Consider the following 24,609-nt stretch of genomic DNA (forward strand, 5'->3'; position numbering starts at 1 on the left):
ATGACAGAGGTGAGTGCTACTGGGCAATAGTCATTAAGTTCAGTTACCTTTGTCTTCTTGGGTACAGGAACAATGGTGGCCATCTTGAAGCAAGTGGGGACAGCAGACTGGAATAGGGAGAGATTGAATATGCCCATAAACACACCAGCCAGCTGGTCTGAACATGCTCTGAGGACACGGCTAGGGATGCCGTCTGGACCGGCTGCCTTGCGAGGATTAACACGTTTAAATCGGCCACGGAGAAGGAGAGCCCACAGTCCTTGATAGCGGGCCACATGTTATCTTCAAAGCATGAGAAGAATATGTTTAGCCTGTCCAGAAGCAAGACATCAGTCTCTGCGATGTGGCTGTTTTTCCTTTTGTAGTCTGTAATTGTCTTCTCGTGGCTGAGCAGTTAAATTGCGATTCCAATTTATCTCTATACTGAAGTTTAGCTTGTTTGATTTTCTTGCAGAGTGAATAACTACACTGTTTATATTCTGGCATATTACCAGTCACCTTGCCATGGTAAAATGCGGTATTTTTGCGCTTTCAGTTTCGAGCAAATGCTACCATCTATCCACGGTTTCTGGTTAGGGTAGGTTTTAATAGTCACAGTGGGTACAACATCTCCTATACACTTCCTTATGAACTCAGTCACCGTATCCATGTATGTGTCTAGATTATTTTCCCATGCTACCCAGAACATATCCCAGTCCTCGTGATCAAAACAATCCTTTTGGGTCGGCCTCTGGAATATGTTAAATTGCTCTGGAGAGAGTGAACAAAGGATCTGCTCCAGGGAAGTCGTATTCCTGGTCATAATGCTGATATTTCTGGTGAGTTACCACCACTCTAATATCCAATAGTTCTTCCCGGCTGTATGAAATGACACAAAACATTTCCTGAACTAACAATGTAAAAAGAGTACATAAAAAAACAAACTACTGCAAAGTTTTCTAAGAGCTAGTCGTGATGCAGCCATCTCCGTTAGCACCATATTTAACGTCCTCCGAAGAGGGGGGAGGTTAATAAAAAAAAGAAAAGGCCGATTGATAGTGGCAAGATCAGTGGGTTTTTATTTTTCATTATAAACTGGGTGGTTCGAACTCTGAATGCTGATTGGCTGACAGCCGTGGTATTTCAGACCATATCCCACGGGTTTATATACATTTATTTCTACTGCTCTAATTACGTTTGTAACCAGTTTATAATAGCAACAAGGCCCCTCGGGGGTTTGTGGTATATGGCCAATATACCACGGCTAAGGGCTGTGTCCAGGCACTCCGCTTTGCGTTGTGCATAAGAACAGCCCTTAGCCGTGGTATATCGGCCATATAACACACACCCTTTTGCCTTATTGCTTAATTAGACAATGAGGCTAACCATATTGAAGGATACCAGACTTCTACAGCTACTGTACATGCCGTACAATGGATTAGTGCAAGCCCCACCCATGTAATGAAGGTAGGCCTTAAGTATGACATGCTCAGGAGAGAGATGTGTGCAGAAAGGAGGGGGTGTGCAGAAGAGGGTGTGCAGAAAGGAATATTGCTGCTTGAAATAAAGTTGCAATTTGTTTGCTTCAGTTCAAAATTAGCACCACAAGGTGTCAGCGCTAGCATTTGTTTTACTACATGTAAACAAACCAATAGCTTGCTCTCTTAATTAAAACCTCTTAAAGGATTGGATCCTTTTTTTACAAGTGCTCCCATAAGCTACAACCCAGTGGGCAGAGCTAGGCATTTTGCACTGGGACACGTATTTTTTTACAGTATAAATATATGGTAGAAAGCCTCTAATTTTACACTGGGTCCGCCATAGTTCTGTGTAACCTAGTTTTTTTTAACCTTTATTTAACTAGGCAAGTCAGTTAAGAACAAATTCTTATTTTCAGTTACGGCCTAGGAACAGTGGGTTAACTGCCTGTTCAGGGGCAGAACATCAAATTAGTACCTTGTCAGCTCTGGGATTTGAACTTGCAACCTTTTGGTTACTAGTCCAACACTCTAACCACTAGGCTACCCTGCCGCCCCATATATTTGAGACCAAAATAAGTAAATAGTAAATAAGTAAATAATGTGAAAAATAGGATGGTGCAAAAACATTTTTAAAAATGTGTAGTTTTGAGTGAATAACATAACATCTCACTTTTGTATGTGCAATAGGTTGTAAAAAATAAGCAACAATTTAAAGTGACCTTATGGTGAGAGCGAGAGATGTAATGATGAAGTGAGACGAGACGTTTAGATTATTATTTACATTCTTTATTTCAAGTTCTTTCTGTACACATACAATGGCTTGAAAAAACATCCCCAATATAAATTAAGAAAAATATCCAAAGGGGAATGTTAGAAAAATATCCAAAGGGGAATGTTAGAAAAATATCCAAAGAGGAATGTTAGTTGGTTGTCTACACGGTGAAAAAAATCCACATTTGGTTTTGTATTCACACACATCTATTTCCTGCTCTTATGCAATATTAACTTTTTATATCTTCAATGGTCTTAATAATAACTGAAAAGCCAGGCTGAAACTCTCCCCCAAAAGAGCCTTTATCAACGGGATCATATTGCCCCTTTCAGGTTAGAATGTGGTTTAAACATCAAGGATGCAAACTGTGGGTTAAACTGAGACCTGCATGGAATGACCCTGCATGTAAATCCATCTCTCGTGAGGTATTAGCTACAATATCTGCTGTACAGAAACTATTCCACAATGGATGGTACCACATACACATAGTTCTGCAGTAGACTCATGTTATAAAAACACCTGCTGCCAGTCAACATGCATGAGGACCTGCCTAATCTAATTTAGTCTGCCTGACCTCTGATCATGCAGGTAACATCAGTGGACCAATCCTCTATATGTTTTCAAGGGGGAAGGATAATGACAATTAAAAAAAAAAACATCTACAGAAATATAGACATTAAAAAAAAGCAGACAACATTTTTTTCAAAGCATGAGTAAAAACACTGTCCAAGCTCTGTCCCACTCCCAAAATAATATCACCCAGGAATACACTGGGCACATACGACAATGCTCATTCAGCTCTCCTCTCCTTCTTTCCTCTCTTCATGTACCAAGGACATGAATTCTTTGCCATTCAGCCTCATCTAGCCTTGGTATAGAATAGCTGATAACTAGCCTTAGGAAATCATTGGGGAAAGAAGTCACACTTCCAGTTTGCACAAATCTTTATTTGACTTGCTGTAATACAGAGATAAAGACCGTATTAAAGGCATACATTCAATCTAACAATGTCTTCATTGTGTCTTTATTGAAAATGAAACCAGTCTTCCTTTATTCCCCATTTCAACAAGGAAAGAGCAATACCAGTATGCCTGCCCCTCCAGCATCACTACTCTGGATGGTTCTGACTTAGTATATGTGGATAACTACAAATACCTAGGTGTCTGGTTAGACTGTAAACTCTCCTTTCAGACTCAAGGCATCAAGCATCTCCAATCCAAAATTAAATCTAGAATCGGCTTCCTATTTCGCAACAAAACATCCTTCACTCATGCTGCCAAACATACCCTCGAAAACTGACCATCCTACCGATCCTCGACTTTGGCGATGTCATTTACAAAATAGCCTCCAACACTCTACTCAACAAATTGGATGCAGTCTATCACATTGCCATCCGTTTTGTCACCCAAGCCCCAAATACTACCCACCACTGCGACCTGTACGCTCTCGTTGGCTGGCCCTCGCTTCATACTCGGCGCCAAACCCACTGGCTCCACTGGCTTCATCTACAAGTCTCTGCTTGGTAAAGCCCCGCTTTATCTCAGCTCACTGGTCACCATAGCACCGTAGCGCTCCAGCAGGTATATCTCACTAGTCACCCCCAAAGCCAATTCTTCCTTTGGCAACCTTTCCTTACAGTTATCTGCTGCCAATGACTGGAATTTCACGCCTAACCTGTGATCTGTGTAAGAGGACATATCTAGTGAGAAATTCTCAGTTGTAACCCATTAAGCTGTGGCTTTCAGCCCTCTATCAAAATAATGAAAACCATGAGCTTAAAAAGAGTTCATTAACAACGTTTGGGGTCTAAGATGTTGAGAAAACTAGCATTGAAGAGTCTGACATGGAATATAATGCCTAACACTAACCTGTGAATAATGTGTGTACTACCACAATATCTGACCTTCCCCCAATTCAGTAATGGTCTTCAGTGAGGGGCACAGCTGCATGTTTCTGTCCTCCATGACATACATAGAAGATCCTAAATCCATTTCATTAGATCAGAAGAGGATGGATCGACAGGGATTCATATTTATGGTTTACAACCAAAAGTATATTGTGTTCATTGTTTTCCCAGCCTTTATGTGATGGGATTAAGGACAGGTGTCACATGACGGATTAAACATGTTTGGAGAATTTGACTTATTTGACACATGCTATACATCCAGAGGAAAATGCAGTTTAAAGTAATTCACCTTTGGAAGAAAGTGTCCTATATCAGTCAGGTTTTCACTGCAATCCATTAGGGAATCACATAATGACTGTGGACTCTATGAATAAACCTGCTCTTCAACATGTTTGGCTTGGAGTCTTGCATCGGCAGTTATCTAGCTGCTGTGGTGATGACAGTAATACTGGAGGAGGTCCTTGGTAAACAGGATAGATTTAGTATTTTGTCAGGCCTTATTTTTTCAATTTGCCAATGTCCCCCTTTCTGAGAATATAGAGACACCAACAAAAGGTTGGTTTAACCTCACAAAGCAATCATCTATGAAGGAACAATATATTTTCTCATGCTATTTTAACTATCAGGGATTCAGTCTTAGTTTCATAAAATTGGTTTAATTTAATCAGGTATTTTTTCATACAGTATATGAACTGTTCCCACACACAGACATATACTTGTATATATGGTTTATGAGGTCAATCAGTTTATAACATGGTTTATGGGGACCCACCCTTCCCATGGTCCTATTGATGAAATACATTTTTTTATGTAAAATATACATCGGACTTCAGATTTGTTCATAGGATCATATTGGAATAATACGCTTGTAAATACACACACACTTCACATTTTAGTAATTTAGCAGACACTTATCTAGAGTGACTTACAGGAGCAATTAGGGTTAAGTGCCTTGCTCAAGGGCCCAATGACAGATTTTTCACCTAGTCGGCTTGGGGATTCAAACCAAGAACCTTTCAGTTACTGGCCCGATGGTCTAAACCGCTAAGGTTTCTCCAGACCCAGATTTGATATCATTCTCCTCGCTTTTACTCTTGAGGAGGGCTGGATGGAGGGCAACTTCAACCTGAAAAACAAAACACATTTCCCACACACACGCCTAGGTTGTAAAAACGCAGTTAACACAACAGTTGTTTGGCACAAAATATTTACACAACCATTGTGTCAAATGCTTTGTTCATCAGTTTTACAATCTGAGTGTGTATGGTGGCCATTAAGGGGAAAAAGACACTGAGTATTCAAGCTGTAATTTCAATAAGATTGAGATTTGTAAAGTCATATATTGGTTGGTGGTGACATATGACTTACTTTTCTTTTAGCCCCTTGGAGCATAGGGCTTCAACAGCATTGAGTAAGGGTTCAGCCCACATGGTCCTGGAGACACGTGATGCATGCTGCCCCACCACGACAGCCAGCCTGGTCTCATAGACTAGACGTAACATAGTAAATGTAAATCCGGGACGCTCCAATTAGTATTATATGTTATGTTTGGTATGGTTACATAAGACAGATGGTAACTTATGACCAAAACAAAACAAGGGTGGTTGGTCAGGGTAGATAGGTGGGCATATAATGCTAACTTCTCTCTCTCTCAATCACTTTCAATTTGAGGATCGATATTTATTTTTTTAAAGTTGTCTAAAAAATTATTGAGATTGTGATTTTTTTTCTGAAAGGGTCGTGAGGGAGATAAAGAACAGAAGACGTAAAAATAGACTTGTGGTTGATAATTATTCCATTTCTAAAAAAAATCCAAAAAGATTGTGCTTTCGTGATCAGTATTACGTTTTACAGAGAGTTAAAAACCGCAATGCTGACAAATTGCACTCAGTGCTTTGAGCAGCGCTCTCCATAGACAGACTGGGGAGAGCAGAGTGCCGACCACCCTAATAAAGCCAAGGTTAGCGGAGTAAAAGTTTGAGTAAAACGCCACTCACCTTGATTCTTTCAGCGCTTGCCACAGTCTTCCCTGCTACCACTTCAGTCACGGCGATCTGCCGCTGCTGTGGGCACTGTTCTGACATTCTCATATGCTTTTCTGTGTATTGTCGACTTTCTCTAGTTTCCAAAAAAATTGAAATTGTTTTGCACGATCGTTAGCTGTTATTTTAGTTGGCAAATTATATTGATTTCTGTTAATTGTATTGGTCAAAATTGAGGGCTCTAGCATAATATGCCCTGATTGGTTGATTTTGCATTGAATTATGAGATCGCAGAATCCTGGAGGGACTGATTAATAGGCTAGGTTGTAGCAACCTGATGTAGCAAGCTGATGGGTATAGGGAAAATTTGAGTATCATGTGGTAGCCTAAATCTATCGATGTTACATTGAGCTGGGTGAATGGAATATGCATGGCAGTCATCCAATATGCTGTAATAGAAATACAAATAACGCTTATAGAAATAAAAAAAATCTTAAACGGCACCGACCGCAACTGAGTGGAACCGCCAACCGGATGCTTCACATTTATACATCCAGTGAAATATCTGGCTCATTGTTCTGTTTGTAGTAGCTATATATCTAACTATCTCTCTGTACCCATTTCTGATGATCCATTGATCTCATCTATGATGTCTTGATGGCTGGTGTCGGCAGCTACATGCACATATTTATTTAACAAATTGTTAGGACCAATGAGAGTAGAGCTACTGAATTCGGATATCATATACACATGTCAATATATGGCATTGCGTTGGCAGCCATATTGGACTTTATGTCCATTCCTGGAACCGGGGCCACATTCCTCACTAGCGCGGGCGGCAGTATCCTACTCGAGGGTATTCTTTCAAAGTGTATGTCAGATACTGAGTGTTGATAAATAATCATTAGAAATAATATATTTTCCTATTTTCTACTGTGTGTATGTTATTCATAATTCATTAATTAATTATGTGGTTGCTAGCTACATTCATAAAAACATTGAAAAAAAAAATGTCAACATATTTTCGCGGACCACCTGCAGTACCTCTAGGGGTCCTCGGACCACAGGTTGAATAGTATTGGCTGGCTGAAACCAATCACAGTATATGAAGGCTGAAACTAGTCGACCCTCCTGCCGTTAGGTGTTTCTGCATGTTCATTGGAATAAGTCGTTCCCAAAAAGGAGTTGTTGAATCTTGTCCATAAAGGATATTGCACATATCACTTCCTTCTTTTTCATCCTCTATTCTAGCTGCCACCCGGAACATATTGTACGGTTGCACAGATACATCGGCTGCGATTAGTTTTTATTCATTTGCGGAAACGTACTGTTTCAATCCTCTGCCAAGCATTTTATTGCGTATTGTTCAGAACGAACGAAAGCACAGGACACCAGCGGGAATTATAGATACATTATGGCGACATCAAAGGATTGTTTTCAAAGTAAGTGTACGCCGCCCCATAATAATTTGATTTTCATGTAAATGTTGGCTACTTTGTGAAATCCATAGACATTAAACCAGGTGCAACAGCCTAGAAAAACTTTAAACCGCAATATGGTTTACCTTATAGTGAAAAATGTATTTGCATGCTTGTTTTCTTATGCCTGTGTGTCTGTGTCTACTTTGTGCTCCAATATGTGTGTGCCGACTTTGCGTTGATGCGCGTGCGTGTGCTTGCGTCACCTAACAATGTCCCTCTGTTTCTCAACGTTCCTTTTTCAAACTGCTGTTTTCTCTCGACAGCTATCCACACGATGCACAAGGAAGCACTGCTGGCCCATAGAAAGCAGAAGTCAGAGGACACATCAACCCTTCTTGGAGGCCAGTTGCCAAATAAAGTTGTGCATGATAATAATTACATTCAGCTCATGACTACTGGTCCTGATGTGTCAGAAAAACAGATGCAAGAGAAACCACAGTCATTTCAACATGCCATTCTAATTGCATTGCCTGAAGATAGACACCAGCCAAAACCTGTTATAGTGGTTGGTCCAGCTGGAGTTGGCAGAACCACTGCCCTGGAGAAGCTAATAGTGGACTGGGCCACTGGCAAACATCTCCAGCACTTTTCCTGTGTCTTCCATTTCACGTTCAGGGATCTGAATGCCCATAAAGGGGTGCTGTCTCTGCAGGCATTGCTGCTTCAGTGTTACAGTCACCTTTCCCCTGAGTCCCTGGCTCTAGTCCTGCAGAATCCAAAGTCTCTGCTGTTTCTGTTTGATGGGCTGGATCAGTACCAGCACAGCCTGGAACCCCCCACATCCCTGACCCTCTGCTCGGACCCTCAGCAGCCAGCCTCAGTCTCTATGCTAGTGGCCAGCCTGGTGCATGGACCTCTGCTGAAAGGGGCAGCCATACTGCTGACCTCAAGGCCTACCGCAGCCAGTCTTGAGTCTCTAGACGGCTACCGCGTTGAGCTGTTGGGGTTTCTGAAACCCCAGAGGAAGGCCTATTGTGAAAGGTTCTTCTCTGATCCAATTGTAGCCAGTCAAGCGTTTGAGAACATAGAAAGGACAATGGGGTTCTATGATTTCTGCACCTCTCCTAGATTCTGCTGGACGACTTGTTCAATTTACAAGTCTCTAATGGAGACTGGAGAGATTCTTCCTGAGACACTAACCCAGGTGTTTGTTTATATCACCGTCCACCTTATTCGGGCACTGTCATTGGACACGACCAATGCCAGAGACCTGGTGACCTCCCTGGGTAGAATGGCTTCCCATTGCTGTCTCGGCCCGGATTCAAACTGCTCCAAAGAAGAAATGGCCTCCACTGATGTACAACAGTTCCTAACAACTCCAACATCACTGAAAGATTTCCTGCACGTTGATGGTGACCTGGAATCGGACAACTGCATTTTCTCCTTCCACACCCAGAAGATCCAAGAGTTTTTCTTGGCTGCATCCTTCTACTTAGACGAGTCAGAAGCAGTGAGTGTGGAAGAGATGTTGGAGAACCATGAGGGTTGTGTAGAGTTTCTCGACCTTTACCTGGCAGGGCTTTGTGAGCCCTCTCAGAGGAAGCCTCTGGAATCTGAACTGGGAGAGTTCAACATTGACCACATCATGGACTTCAGCAGCTGGTTTAAAAGCACCTCTCGGAAGGCACTGGAGAGCTATCACACAGACAGACACCTCCATTACTTTCATCTGCTCCATCAACGTCAGAATGAGAAGCTGGTGAAGGAGATCATCATTCCGTCTGCCCGTGGCATCAGCTATGGAGTTCTGGGTGTACATGACTGTGTGTCTCTCAGCTACATAGTGACATGTCTGGGGGAATGGGATCAGCTGAATCTGTACAGCAGCAAGGATTTAACTGAGCAAAAAGCCAACCTTTTGGTTCCTGCCATACGTCTCTCTCATAAAATAATGTGAGTAATTGAGGAAACAGAAAATCAATGTGATTTGTTGTCTAGTATTTTGCTGCTAGTAAGTGTGACCCAATTTAGTTTGGTAAATGATATGGTACAGTGGCAATCAATACCTCTCGTCTGCAACTAGAAAGTAAAACAGAAACCTAAAGCATGTTTTTCCAATCCTACCACTGTGGGACCACATACATACAAATAATCAAACAAATTATGTATCTACTGTAACGACCCTGGTTTAAAAGTGTGGATCGCAATACTACTATTCTACAGCTATACATATTACTGCCTGGTATGGCAACAGCTTGGCCTCCGACCGCAAGTCACTACAGAGGGTAGTGCGTACGGCCCAGTACATCACTGGGGCCAAACTTCCCGCCTTCCAGGACCTCTACACCAGGCGATGTCAGAGGAAGGCCCTAAAAATTGTCAAAGACTCCAACCACCCTAGTCATAGACTGCTCTCTCTGCTACCGCACGGCATGCGTTACCGGAGTGCTAAGTCTAGGTCCAAAAGACTTCTTAACAGCTTCTACCCCGAGCCATAAGACTCCTGAACGGCTAATCAAATGGCTACCCAGACTATTTGCACCCCCCCCCCCCCTCTCTTTTACGCTGCTGCTACTCTGTTTATTATCAATGCATAGTCACTTTAACTCTACCTACATGTACATATTACCTCAATTACCTTGATTAACCAGTGCCCCCACACATTGACTCTGTACCGGTGCCCCCTGTATATAGCCTCGCTATTGTTATTTTACTACTGCTCTGTAATGATTTGTTACTTTTATTTTACTTTTTTTTACTTAACACATATTTTTTTCTTAACTGCATTGTTGGGCTTATATTAAGGGCTTGTAAAGTAAGCATTTCACTGTAAGGTCTACTACACCTGTTGTATTCGGTGCATGTAGGGGTTCCCGAGTGGCGCAGCAGTCTCGGGCACTGCATGTTAGTTCTAGAGGTATCACTACAGACCCTGGTTCGATCCCAGGCTGTATCACAACCGGCCATGATCGGGAATCCCTCAGGGGCTCAGCATTGCCTGGGTTAGGGGAGGGTTTGGCTGGGGTCATTGTAAAATAAGAATTTGTTCTTAACTGACTTGCCTAGTCAAGTAATGGTAAAATAAATCAAAATGATCTCAACCAGCTTCATGGTAGAATGGAATGGAATGCATTTCAATTAACAGGTGTGCCTTGTTAAGAGTTAATGTGGAATTTCTTTCCTTAATGCTTTTGAGCCAATCAGTTGTGTTGTGACAAGGTAGGGTGGTATACAGAAGATGGCCCTATTTGGTAAAAAAAAAACGTCCATATTACTTGAATCATATTACTTTTTCATATTACATCATTACTTTAAGACGTGAAGGTCAGTCAATCTGTACATTTCAAGAACCATCAAGCAGTTGCAAAAACCATCAAGCTCTATGATGAAACTGTCTCTCATGAGGACCGCCACAGGAAAGGAAGACCCAGAGTTACGTCTGCTGCAGAGGATATGTTCATTAGAGTTAACTACACCTCAGATTGCAGCCCAAATAAATGCATCACAGAGTTCAAGTAACAGACACATCTCAACATCAACTGTTCAGAGGAGACTGCGTGAATCAAATCAAATGGTATTTGTCACATGCGCCAAATACAACAGGTGTAGATCTTACAGTGAAATTCTTACTTACAAGCCCTTAACCAATGATGCAGTTCTAAGAAAATACCTAAAAAATTCAAATTAAGAAAAAAGTAAGCGATTAAAAAAAACAAATGATTAAGAGCAGCAGTGAATAACAATAGCAGGGCTCAATACAGGGGGCACCGGTGTCGAGGTAATTGAGATAATTATGTACATGCAGGTAGGGTTGTTAAAGTGGCTATGCATAGATATTAACAGAGAGTAGTAGCAGTGTGTGGGGGGGTGCAAATAGTCTGGGTAGCCATTTGATTAGTTGTTCTGGAGTCTTATGGCTTGGGGATAAAAGCTGTTGAGAAGACTCTTGGACTTAGACTTGGCACTCCGGTATTGCTTGCCGTGCAGTAGCAGAGAGAACAGTCTAGAACTAGGGTGGCTGGAGTCTTTGACGATTTTTAGGACCTTCCTCTGACACTGCCTGGTATAAAGGTCCTGCATGGCAGGAAGCTTGTCCCCGGTGATGTACTGGGCCATACGCACTACCCTCTGTAGTACCTTGCGGTCAGAGGCCGAGCAGTTGCCATACCAGGCAGTGATGCAACCTGTCAGGATGCTCTCGATGGTGCAGCTATAAAATCTTTTGAAGATCTGAGGACCCATGCCAACTCTTTTCAGTCTCCTGAGGGGAAATAGGTTTTGAATCAGACCTTTATGGTCGAATTGCTGCAAAGAAACCACAACCGGCTGTGATTGGGAGTCCCATAGGGCGGCGCACAATTGGCCCAACGTCATCCGGGGTAGGCCGTCCATTATAAATAAGAATTTGTTCTTAACTGACTTCCCTAGTTAAATAAAGGTTAAACAAATAAAACATGTGACAATTAAAATATGATTTGATTTTCTGTCGCGAACAAATGATCTGTAATTACTGTTCCTTTTCAGATAGTGGAAAGAGACATATTACAGTATGATTTACTGTATGCATGGTATGTAGGTTACATTGTATAAATTAATTCCAAAACATTTACCTAACAAAAATGTTACATTTTGTACAATTTTAACAGTTCTTTAAAGGGGAAATTTGCAGTTGCTACATTTATTTTAGGACTTATAAGTTAATGATATATACCCGTTGATTCTTGGAAGAATATAAATGCCTCATGATTTTAGTACAACTGTCTTACCCCATCAGAACCCCAAATATAAGCTTATTTTACTCCCATGTTTGTAAACAACAATTGGAAACAAACACTAGACTCAACATGGTTAAAACTATCATTTTGATATCATGGATGGTCAGTCCTTGTATCCATAGCCCTGTCTATGAATTTGAGTGGTTACATTTCTCCAGCCCCATTTCTCAGCTTTTTCCCAACACTGGTGGGGTGGCTGCTTTGTTATTCTTTCAACTGCAGATTTTCCCTTTAAAACATCACCAGAGCTGCATACACACGCACATCTTTTCATCTGTTTTGTCCACAGCCTGGTTCAGAGCTCTCTTAGTGCTGGGGCTCTCGCTCATCTGGCCTCGGCCCTCAGCCAGGGAAGGACCACAGAGCTGGATATGTCCTACAACCCCATGGGTGACACAGGCTTCAAAGTTCTTTGCACAGGACTTGGGGACTGCAACATACAAACATTAAAGTGAGTTCCATCTTACTTCACAGAATATGACATTTACAGTGTTTGCATCATGCCATTCAAATGTAATGCACAATCTAATATTGATGGCAGTGTTACAGTAAATTACGATTTCAAAATGTTCTCGACTTCAATAGATTATTGAAGATGAGGTCCCATACTACTCGTACACGGAATATAAAGCATTTAAATCATATGACACCATAAACTTAATTATAACACTATTATAATTTCCTTATAACAGGGTTATATTGACATTTGGCGCATGCTATTGAATTACATAATAGTAAAGTCACTTGGTCTGTTTGTTGTATCTAAATGGATGATGATTGGTTTCTGTAGACTTCCAGTGTGCGGGTTAACAGAGGCTTGCTGTGGGGACCTGGTGGCAGTACTGACCTCAGAGAAATCACATCTCCGCGTGTTGGAGCTGAGGGGGAATCCTTTCCATGACCAGGGGCTCAGGAAGCTGAGCCATGCACTGGGAAGCCCTCATTGCAAACTGCAGGAGCTTCAGTACGTACTCTAGCAAAGATATTGTATTGGTATCATTTTGGAAGAAGAATACATCTATGATTGACAGTTCAAATACCATTATTAGCCTGTAATTAGTTGACTTTGTGAAGGTTACCAAGGTGTGAGTTGACGGGGGGGTCCATGGAGGCCTTGTCAACTGCACTGTGCGTTGGCCAATCAGAGCTGCGAATACTGAACCTGGCACAGAACTGCCTCACCGACCAGGGGGTGGATTGGCTGGCCAAGGCACTCCAATATCCCCACTGCCAACTGCAAAGCCTGATGTAAGGACCAGATAGATAATGGATGCTGTTATTATAGTTATATCTCACTCAAGTCTCTAGGACATAAAAAACAACACATTGCTCAGATATGGAGATGTGTGATATGACATGGAGTATCTCTCCTGATTCCCTCTCTGCTCTATCCCTTGCCAGATTGTTTGATAATGAGTTGACAGCTGCGTGTTGTGCTGGTGTGGCTGAGGCCTTGCAGTCAGAAGGCTGTAGGCTGACTGAGCTGGATCTGTCTGTGAATGCGTTGGGCCAGGAGGGGGCACTGCAGCTGTGTAAGGCCCTCAACAAGCCTGGACACCCACTGGAGACACTGCGGTACTACAGTCCACAGAATACTTATGTATTGAGTGTATTATCTGTTGTAGTCTGGGGACCCCCTTGGAAACGAGACGATTCATGCCTTTGTATCAGAACCAATTAGGGTTTTCTGTTGCAGCTTGGTCCGCTGTGAGTTGACTCCCCTGGTCTTCAAGGAGTTGGGTATTTTGCTGAGCAGTGGGACCTCTGGACTGAGAACACTGTCTGTGGGCCTGAACAAAATAGGAGACGAAGGAGCCAAACACCTCTGGGTCGCACTGGGAGACAAACGGTGCAGTCTGGAGCACCTGGAGTAAGTGAACAGACAGTGTGTGTCGCCAGACCGGTTTTGCTTTGCTGCGGATCAGTGTAACACTTGAATCCTCATATGTCACATCAAAGATTTAGAGGTATATACCAAGGCTTAAGTCCTTGACAAAACTTAGATAATGGTGTGTGTGTTACAGTGTTGAGATGATCCAGCTGACGGATGCCTGTGTTGGAGACCTGAGTGTGGCGGTGAGGGCCAGTGGCTCCCTGAAGAGCCTGGTCCTGAAGAACAACCATCTGACTGACACCTCAGTCCCAGCCCTGGTCCAAGTCATGCAGGATAGTCGCACCATGCACAAGATGAAGTGAGTGAGCAAAGTAGTGGTAGACTCCACTGATACATTGTAGTAGTATTGATGGTTCTCTATACAATAGTATTCATGTTTTAGTGTTCAGTGAGATTTATATTTTGATAGGACCACACCAGAGGCTAGTGAGTGGAGCTTTAGGAGGACAGGCTCATTGTAATGGCTGGAATAAATGTTAGTCAAACATGTGGTTTCCATATGTTTGCTGTGTTCGATACGTTCCAAAGAAATCCATTCCAGCCATTACAATGAGCCCGACCTCCTATAGCTCCTTTTACAACCTCCTCTGTACCACACGCAAAAGACACGTTGTTTCGTAATCCCTACTGCTGTTGTGAAATTTGTGCTATCACAATTTGTCATGTGAAAAGTGTAAGGGTTCTTCTGACATTTGCCTTCGTCTCTTTCAGTCTGCAGTATAACGACTTCAGTGAAGACATGTTTGAGATGATGGACCAGTGTGCAAAAATCAAATACTAAACAAAAATTACATTTGAAAAATGTCACCACCAAAAAACTTGACTAAAATATCACCGGTTTGAATAAAAACCAATCCATTGACAGTATTTGTTTGATCCCTCCATTCTTTCTACTAGTATAGAGTTACATGACAATGGGCTTCAAACAGCCATGGGCTGAACGGTGTCTGTTAGTGAACACATTCATGATGTTACTTGAGTGCCATTGCTAAAGTTTTGGTTGTCAAAAGATGTTAACTAATGATTTGGTTCAAATAAAGGTTTTTAATGAGAAAAATACAGATAATTTCTACTTTATTTTTTCCCCTCAGATGAGGGGAGGCAGCATATTCAGTAAGGCACACATCTTACAACCATTAAAATATCACCGGTTTCATCTATAAAGCTGTCTCCAAGTAAAAAAAGTGAGTTATCAAAACGACATTGTAGAAATGAAGAAGCAGTACTTGACCGGTAAAACTTTATGAAAACTTTCCTCCCCTATTTCTACTATAAGCAAAGGCAAAGTTGTAAACTTGATACAAAGAAACACACAGTGATAAATAGGATGTCCTCAAGGCAGCAAACATTGTCAATTTTATCATCGTCTTCACAACCCACACCAGTCCTGAGAGGGTTTGTTTTTCTGAAAGTGAAAGAAGAGTTGAAGTTCAGTTAAACAGAGCTGGGACCCATTTAAGTGGCACACAGCAGAGGGGACCCATTTAAGTGGCACACAGCAGAGGGGATCCATTTCAGAGACCTCCGTGTCCAGTTCATAATCACCTCTCCCTGTGTTCAGTGGTCTTTTGTTCCACCTTTGGCGAAGCCATTGGTCCCGTTCTCTTTTTTTGGTGATTGCTCGCTACCGTTGGGATGGGACTTGTTCCTGCTCTTGACATTGGCGTCCGTCTCCTCTTCTGAGCTGCTCTCGATGTCACTGCGGTCATCCTTCGCCACCTTTTAAAAAGGGACAGTAACAGTAACAATGAATAGTCTGCAAAGGAATCATATCATACAAGGAATCAGATCTACGTATTACTGTTTGTCCTCCCTAAACCTAAACAGGTGGTCTGTGTAAAAGGACAAATGTTTAGATATTGGCAATGTTTATTTTTTAGGTCTACAACGTGAGCATATTACACAAACTATCACTGTTGCTACCATAGGTTCACTATTATTCAGACGGAGTAAAGTTAAACACACCTTGCCCTTGAATATGGCTTTGATGGCGATTCTAGCAATGAGGTAGAACCAGAAGACATGAAGAGACTGCAGGACCAGAAGCAGGCCGTTCAACAGCCACCAGGACCTGTACGGACCGACAATCTCCCAGCTCTCCACCAGCACACTGTATATGATCCTTCAACACACACAACCAAGCACACGCGTTACCAGGGCACTGTCACAAGGAGACGCCAAAGAGCCAAATCCTTTTATAGAAATCAAATTAATTATACATCTATCCTATAGTGCTGAGGACAGAATGGCTGGAGTTAGATAACGCAGCTCTGTGCCTTGTTGCATAATTCAATATGTACCCCCCTTACCAAAAGGGATAGATGACAAGTCGCGTGATGAAGAAGACGATGCTGAATACTACAAAGCCGGTGTCACAAATCCGCTGGTACTTTGCATAATTGGCCAACTTGGCCAACTTGGGGGGGGAAGGAAATGAATAGACACATGAGTACAGATAGCAAACCAGCAAACATGTTTAATTCTCCGTCAATGACACCTCTCGCTGTACCTTGGTAAACAGTCAGATTCCAGTTAAACAGGTATTAACTAAGTGCAGCAGTAGTGCACACAGCTGTTCAAACACAGAGTAAACACACGCCAGGGTGAAACCCCATACTCACACCCACAGACCATAAATAATATTTCAGTTGTGTGTGGAACCACCTCAGCCCGTAAAAAGACAGCTCTACACATACAGTATAGCATAGGCCAAAGCCAAATATTTAGAAAAGAAAATACCTTTTTAAATATTGTTCTAATTCTAGACATTCAGTTACATAGCATTGTTTAAATATTCCCCATGCAATGTTAATGAGGTGCTAACATGGCTGCCACAGAAGGTTGAAGTGTCATGTAAGTACATCAAAATGCAGAAACCGCATTGGCCAACTCTCTAAATACATGGCTCTGGTATAGGCACTTGACATTTTATCTACCTCCAGCACGATGTCGGAGGCATCATGGACACACATGACCATAGTGCCTATTCGCAGCATGTTGTTACAGTAGGAGAAGGTGATGAGAGTTATGGTGGCCAGGTGATGGACAAACATGATGAGGAAATCCTGTCAGAGGACAAAGGTAAACAAAGAAATAGAGGGATAGATAGAGGTAGACAAGGGGGGAGAGAGGGGGAGGGGGAAATATTTACACACATGCCATTTCATTCCAATAAAACGCATAGAATTACTGAGTGAGTGGAACCAAGGTCACAACAACCTGGTCTATTAAACCATCCCAACAAGTTCATTGACCTGACAATGTCGTCACCAGCTTTTGAAAAGGCTACATCTGCTTGGCAATGAGAATTCTTCCACACATGATTAATGATCTCCTAGAAACTTCACCAGATACTTTTAGTTATATATTAAACTAGATCGCATGTACTGAGTATATTTTCTTAACTTGAAAGGACTTATGATTTTGCAATGTGTTGTCTTCATTGCTCCTGCTTAAGGATCTTTGCATTTGTAATGATGTACAAAGATGCTAGGGTCAAACATAAGAGTATTGGAAAACTTTACAACATGCAAAACTTGCGAAGTGATACAAATAAAAAAAATCTTCCTTTCCCCTTGACCCACTACCAGAGAACAACACAGTGCTAATGTAATTCTACCTCTTCCAGCAGCACCCATGTGACAATGGATTAGGTCTACTTCTCAGTAGGATTGGACTCTGGGCTAGTGCTTCATACATCAACTCCTGTCCCAAACTATGCCTCTATAGAAACTCACTGCTGCGTCTAACCTGTTAATCAGAGTTCACACAGTATCGTAGGCCTTCTAATACAAAACAATAATTACCTTGCTAACCTAGAGTGAGACGAAAGTGTCTCTGAAATGAAGTAACAAAAACAGGACATACTGGTAACAATTCTTGCTAAACGACCAAAGACTTTCCAGAAAATCAAGTGGATTTAAATGGCTTGCATACCAGCTACAATAGATTGGCCAATTAGCATGAATGAAAGCCACTGACTGAAGTGGTGGTAGGATTAGTGTTTTTGAGAGTGGGGAGCACAACAGCTGCAGTTTCAATGTCCACCTACCCCACTACAAGTCCACCCACCGTGCCCCTCCAAACCAGTCACCTGGCTCACCTTCCTTTTGATGTCTGTAAACTGGGAGAACATGAGGGACCAGTAGAAGGCCAGCTCGGCTACATAGTAGTTGTACTGGCCAGGACTCAGCGTCTGTGGAAGCAAGGAAGAACAATAACACGGTATCCTTAGCAAAAGTGGGCCATATTGAGAACATGAACAACCCCTAGGGTTAAGAATTGAATCTTCATCTGTTGACTATTTAGATGAATGATCATGGTATATAGGTACTTGGTATGTAGATCCTTCACCTGAAATGGGTAGTTGTACCAGCATTGCCGTGTGTCCCACATCCAAGGAGACTAGAGGAGGACATGCACATGTCAAAGATAATCAAAGAGGATAACAATGCTTATCAATAGGACTTCCTCTTGAAAGCGATCTGCATAGTCAGCATGTTATTCTTATTGTTACTTTCTTTCCTATAGTAACAACAATTTTAAAAGGGCTCCTTTCAATTTAAAGTGTGTTTGAATTATATTAAAGTTATTTAGTGTAGTGCAGTAGAAGTCAATTCAACTCACCACCCACAGATAGCGAATTGCATAGGTAAATATACCGGTATAAAATGTCAACCTCCACCTATGATGCAAAACAAACAGCAAAGGAAACATAAAGAAAAGAAACAGAACAGAACAGCAATGCTGAAGCTAGTGCATCTAGATTGATTAAGACTTTTCAGAACCTACATGCTCTCGCAGAACTTTGTGAGTGTACTGGGCTTGTCCTGGTTCCTCCGGAGTCGGAACCATCTCTGGACTTTCCGTACATCCCAGTCCAGCTGCTTAGAGAGCCCCTCGACCCGCCGCGATTCTGGACTCTGAGGAAAAGGCGCAGGAGACACAGAGACACTGCTTTAGACACAGAGACACAGAGACACTACATTGCTGCCCTGCTAAACAAGTCAAAGGAAAGTTGGCTACAGACAAAACAGACTGGCATCTAACAGAGCTAATTGGCTTTGGACAGTAACCAACAAATTCTGATCACACTTTCCCCAGTAGCAAGTAAAAATCAAGTTCACCAGCGTGGAATACATCTACGATAGGTTGGATTTTTATAATTTCCACTTATTTATTTTTTTACTTCCACTAATCCACTTGCATTTACAGAACATCCCGTTAATTTACATGTGGTGAATTGCTTTTACATGGTGAGCAATAACATAAGAAACATTTCAGGTCACAATGCTGCATTTGCCCACCCAGTAGCAGTGTATGAGACCAATGCATTAAGTACCGTTGTGGATGTAAACACCCTCTCCAGGACAGCGTTGGGCTGGGCTCGTCGGCTCTCTCCAGCCTGAATCTGAAGTATGTTGGCACAGGGCTTGGCTACTAGCCTAAACACACACACAGCACCAGAGAGAGAGAGCAATATTAAACATGGACACAGGGTTGGCTCTATAGTACCAACAGTTCTCCAGAAACCTCAGCAGAGAAGATCATGGCTTTCACCAGGGGCCTATTCCACAAACAGACACGGCGCCTTCACAGTTTACCCACAAATGTATTTTATGTGCAGTGGGTGTGTGTGTGTAAGAGAAAAGCAGTTAGAATGAGAAAGGGATGTGGAGGAAATAGACAGTCAGAGAGAGACTATGAGGAGGAATGTAGCACTAACTCTAAACAGAGGAGGCTGATGAGCTGTCATGTGAGAGGGCAGTGGGTCAGGAGGAGAAAGCTCCTAGCTGAGAGTGAGACCGACACTAACCAGCAAACTGAGGTCTATCACAAGACCTCCCCGACCTCAGTGTACTGCCTCTTTGACCCATTCAAACAACATTCACTTCCTTCCTATCACACAATCCAATGTACTACCTAGGCCTAAACATATGCCCAGCTAACATTTCAGAAAGCATCTGTTCAGGAGAGGCCTTGCTATGCAGAGAATTCAAATTACCTATTTGGATAAGCAGACAGCCAGCATCCAATTCTACTGCGGTGCACAGAAGAGAACACCAGTAGTGCATATCATCAATAATCTTGTTTTTCCCAATCCTTCACCCTCATTTACAATAATCTGGAATCAGATGGATAATTAATATAAAGCAGATGGGGCAGTAGGTAGCCTAGTGGTTAGAGCTTTGGGCCAGTAACCAAAAGGTTGCTAGATTGAATCCCCCAGCTGACAAGGTAAACATCTATCTTTCTGCCCCTGAACAAGGCAGTTCACACTGTTCTTATGAATTTGTAATTAACTCACTTGCCTAGTTAAATCAAGTTTAAATAAAATACAAATATGGAGAGACACATCGACTGTTGACTTTTACCAGTTCCGTTGCTTATTTCACATCAAAACAGTCAAAAGGGACACAAAGATAAGGACTTTGAAAGAAAAGGACACAGAGAGAAGAGACATTTTAGACGTTAGAGATGCACACAATATAATCCAAATGGCCATGTCACTTGCAGCAGTCAATTTGCGTGAACTTCGTCCCTCTACAAAGATTAGCATCAGTGCAGCTGACCAAATTACTCACGAGATTGTATTTATTGGTTACTTACTCAAAGCCTGGTTACTAAGTGACTCTATGACGTTTAATATAGCACAGGTCAATGAAGCCAGAAGGGTTACTGTTTCTCTCACACCAGTGGCACATTTTTCCCCCCCTAAATTAGGCTACCCTTCAGGTTAAACAAGACACCTATGATCCAAACGTATACTCAATGGCTATTCGTAGCCTACTTTTGGCCTACACACAGTAGCATACTAATAGTATTATCCACAATAGTGTTTGTGTCAATAGTCTAAATGATATAGACTAGAGTAGTGTTGGGGACCTATCATCAGAAAACAATGCCTCCTTTTTGGCCTATCATGGCCCAAGGGCAGTTCGCTAATTAGTTCCTGGCTGGCACTTACTAAACGCGCGCACACAAACTACACACACAATCAGTTTAGCCAAGGACTTGGTCTTGGTTTATACCGCTAAATCTTTGACACATCAAATGCGGAAATCTTTTGTTTACAAAGACAAGTCAATACACGTTACTTTGTTACATAGCCTACCTCTCAAATAACACCCTGACAGCCAACACGCCAAAAGCAAGCGGTAAGCATGAGAGTAGCTGGTCAGCTCTGGGGTACTCCTCTCCTGGTGGTGGGTGCTCGAGTTCCGCCCAAGTAACATTCGGTGGAAGCCAGAAACTCTCACTCCAAAACCAAGCTGAGAGCGAATTCATTTTGTGGTGATTCCGGTCCTTCTCAGAACAAAAAAAAACAATATGCTGTGCGAGGGAGAATCCACCTGTTTCAGGCACTACTTTGGTAGACTTCCCATAAGTGTGTGGAGCTAGAGAGTCTGCTACTCCTGGATAAATTGAGGAAGTAGGCTAGGTGCGCGGTGTCACCTCCTTCTTCCCCAGCACCATCAGCTCACTGGCATTTTTGGAAACTCTCATTCCCATGAGACCGCGTAGTCACGACGATACATTACAGGTAACGCCCATAACTGGCAACGCCCACGATGTGTCAGAGTTTCAAGCATCCCTTTGTGTGTCATGAATTGCATAATAACTAGCTTACGCAAAACTAAAAACAATAATGTTAGCAATAATAAAAATACAAAATATGGAGAGAGGCTGCATAACTTTGGGTGTTTTCACATATAATCCACAACAAAATAACCGATCTCAGTCCCCTTTAAAGAGAACTCGGGTAAAAAGAACAATAACTCAGTTATCTTTGTACTCACACAGCATTTGCCTTTGAATAAGGACTCAACTCTTGCCAGTTCACTTCACATATTTGTGGTCCCAGTCCTATTTGCATTCACATTGCTATGTTTAGAAAGGAACCAATATATGTGTCCAACATTCACTCGATGCAATCAAGGTTTTTACAAAGTAAAGGACAAGCCATTCCATCAGAACGTATAATCGGTAAACTAGATACTGTACCTACATATATTTGGAAGTTAATAGATTGCATTTAGTTAAAATATGTGATAATTGTCATCAGAAGATACTATTAACATCTAAATATTATTTGTAAAAAAGTAAAATAGCAAAAGAACAACTGCAGATTAAATAATGCTATAACTGAAAACTGAACACCTAATGTAGGCTTCTGTCCCTAGAATATAATTGACTTTGTACCCTATCTTGTGATTCTCACCAAATATGTTGTTGACTTCTCACAATATTCAAACCCCACAATCGAATAAATAGTTTTTGAAGCTCTCAGTCGATAGAAAACATATAGATTTTTTTTAAATCTGACAATCGCTAATCAACAGCACATTTTTTTTCGCGACCCTGCACATCGTCGTCTTATGTCGTTTGTGGAACCAATGTTTTTTTTTTCGTACCTTCATTTAAGTAGGCAAGTCAGTGAAGAACAAATTCTTATTTACAATGAGGGCATGGCAAAAGGCGTCCTGCAGGGACGCGGGCTGGGATTTAAAAAAAATATACAGTTGAAGTCAGAAGTTTACATACACTTAGGTTGGAGTCATTAAAACTCGTTTTTCAACTACTCCACAAATTTCTTGTTAACAAAATATAGTTTTGGCAAGTCGGTTAGCATATCTACTTTGTGCATGACACAAGTCATTTTCCAACAATTGTTTACAGACAGATTATTGCACTTAAAATTCACTGTATCACAATTCCAGTGGGTCAGAAGTTTACATGCACTAAGTTGACTGTGCCTTTAAACAGCTTGTAAAATTCCAGAAAATTATGTAATTTCTTCAGAAGCTTCTGATAGGCTAATTGACCTCATTTGAGTTAATTGGAGGTGTACCGGTGAATGTATTTCAAGGCCTACCTTCAAACTCAGTGCCTCTTTGCTTGACATCATGGGAAATTCAAAAGAAATCAGCCAAGACCTCAAGTCTGGTTCATCCTTGGGAGCAATTTCCAAACACCTGACGGTACCACGTTCATCTGTACAAACAATAGTATGCAAGTATAAATACCATGGGACCACGCAGCCGTCATACCACTCAGGAAGGAGACGCGTTCTGTCTCCAAGAGATGAACGTACTTTGGTGCGAAAAGTGCAAATCAATCCCAAAACAACAGCAAAGGACCTTGTGAAGATGCTGGAGGAAACAGGTACAAAAGTATCTAAATCCACAGTAAAAACGAGTCCCCATATCGACATAACCTGAAAAGCCGCTCAGAAAGGAAGAAGCCACTGCTCCAAAACCGCCATAAAGAAAGCCAGACTACGGTTTGCAACTGCACATGGGGACAAAGATCATACCTTTTGGAGAAATGTCCTCTGGTCTGATGAAACAAAAATAGAACTGTTTGGCCATAATGACCATTGTTATGTTTGGAGGAAAAAGAGGGATGCTTGCAAGCCGAAGAACACCATCCCAACCGTGAAGCATGGGGGTGGCAGTGTTATGTTGTGGGGGTGCTTTGCTGCAGGAGGGACTGGTGCACATTCACAAATTAGATGGCATCATGAGGTAGGAAAATTGTGTGGATATATTGAAGCAACATCTCAAGACATCAGTCAGGAAGTTAAAGCTTGGTCGCAAATGGGTCTTCCAAATGGACAATGACCCCAAGCATACTTCCGAAGTTGTGGCAAAATAGCCTAAGGACAACAATGTCAAGGTATTGGAGTGGCCATCACAAAGCCCTGACCTCAATCCCATAGAAAATTTGTGGGCAGAACTGAAAAAGCGTGTGCGAGCAAGGAGGCCTACAAACCTGACCCAGTTACACCAGCTCTGTCAGGAGGAATGGGTCAACATTCACCCAACTTATTGTGGGAAGCTTGTGGAAGGCTACCCAAAACGTTTGACCCAAGTTAAACAATTTAAAGGCAATGCTACCAAATACTAATTGAGTGTATGTAAACTTCTGACCCACTGGGAATGTGATGAAAGAAATAAAAGCTGAAAGAAATCATTCTCTCTACTAGTATTCTGACATTTCACATTCTTACAATAAAGTGGTGATCCTAACTGACCTAAGACAGGGAATTTTTATTAGGATTAAATGTCAGGAATTGTGAAAAACTGAGTTCAAATGCATTTGGCTAAGGTGTATGTAAACTTCCGACTTCAACTGTATGTAGGACAAAACACACATCACGACAAGAGAGACACCACAACACTACATAAAGAGAGACCTAAGACCACAACTTAGCATGGCAGCAACACGACAACACAGCATGGTAGCAACACCACATGACAACAACATGGTAGCAACACAACATGGCAGTAGCACAAAACATAGTACAAACTTTATTGGGCACAGACAACAGCACAAAAGCAAGAAGGTAGAGACAACAATACATCACACAAATCAGCCACAACTGTCAGTAAGAGTG

General features: G+C 41.9%; 2 protein-coding genes and 1 long non-coding RNA gene across 3 annotated transcripts; 1 reads left to right on the top strand and 2 right to left on the bottom strand.

Moving 5' to 3' along the window:
• Positions 1-4,774: 4,774 nt before the first annotated feature.
• On the bottom strand, positions 4,775-7,310 carry LOC115102036 (uncharacterized). Its single transcript, XR_003859397.2, has 4 exons — positions 7,165-7,310; positions 6,136-6,256; positions 5,507-5,627; positions 4,775-5,264 (listed from the first exon to the last, which is right to left on the bottom strand). It is a non-coding gene; the product is annotated as an uncharacterized LOC115102036 (long non-coding RNA).
• An 84-nt stretch (positions 7,311-7,394) lies between these two features.
• On the top strand, positions 7,395-15,267 carry si:ch73-233m11.2 (NACHT, LRR and PYD domains-containing protein 3). The gene is made up of 9 exons (XM_029621542.2): positions 7,395-7,562; positions 7,865-9,494; positions 12,606-12,767; positions 13,107-13,280; positions 13,391-13,564; positions 13,718-13,891; positions 14,013-14,186; positions 14,341-14,508; positions 14,922-15,267. The coding sequence occupies exons 1-9, from the start codon at positions 7,535-7,537 to the stop codon at positions 14,989-14,991; spliced, it is 2,754 nt and encodes a 917-aa protein (XP_029477402.1). The 5' UTR covers positions 7,395-7,534; the 3' UTR covers positions 14,992-15,267.
• Positions 15,268-15,755: 488 nt separating this feature from the next.
• On the bottom strand, positions 15,756-21,706 carry LOC115102035 (ceramide synthase 5-like). Its single transcript, XM_065005296.1, has 10 exons — positions 21,325-21,706; positions 19,552-19,654; positions 19,002-19,132; positions 18,837-18,894; positions 18,564-18,614; positions 18,313-18,405; positions 17,147-17,275; positions 16,520-16,626; positions 16,176-16,332; positions 15,756-15,929 (listed from the first exon to the last, which is right to left on the bottom strand). Exons 1-10 carry the CDS (start codon positions 21,495-21,497, stop codon positions 15,768-15,770), a joined length of 1,164 nt encoding a protein of 387 aa, XP_064861368.1. The 5' UTR covers positions 21,498-21,706; the 3' UTR covers positions 15,756-15,767.
• Positions 21,707-24,609: the final 2,903 nt, after the last annotated feature.

Source organism: Oncorhynchus nerka, linkage group LG20 (assembly GCF_034236695.1).
Source record: "Oncorhynchus nerka isolate Pitt River linkage group LG20, Oner_Uvic_2.0, whole genome shotgun sequence".
In the NCBI taxonomy this organism is placed as follows: Eukaryota; Metazoa; Chordata; class Actinopteri; order Salmoniformes; family Salmonidae; genus Oncorhynchus; species Oncorhynchus nerka.

Excerpts from the sequence above, each read along its gene's own strand:
- LOC115102035 (XM_065005296.1), bottom strand. The coding sequence starts at position 21,497 with ATGAATTCGCTCTCAGCTTGGTTTTGGAGTGAGAGTTTCTGGCTTCCA. Across the intron at positions 19,133-19,551 it reads GGGTGTTTACATCCACAACG|AGTCCAGAATCGCGGCGGGT; the intron begins GTACTTAATGCA and ends CCTTTTCCTCAG. Across the intron at positions 18,895-19,001 it reads ACAAAGTTCTGCGAGAGCAT|GTGGAGGTTGACATTTTATA; the intron begins GTAGGTTCTGAA and ends TTTGCATCATAG.
- si:ch73-233m11.2 (XM_029621542.2), top strand. The coding sequence starts at position 7,535 with ATGGCGACATCAAAGGATTGTTTTCAAA. Across the intron at positions 13,281-13,390 it reads TGCAAACTGCAGGAGCTTCA|GTTACCAAGGTGTGAGTTGA; the intron begins GTACGTACTCTA and ends GACTTTGTGAAG. Across the intron at positions 13,892-14,012 it reads CACCCACTGGAGACACTGCG|CTTGGTCCGCTGTGAGTTGA; the intron begins GTACTACAGTCC and ends TTTCTGTTGCAG.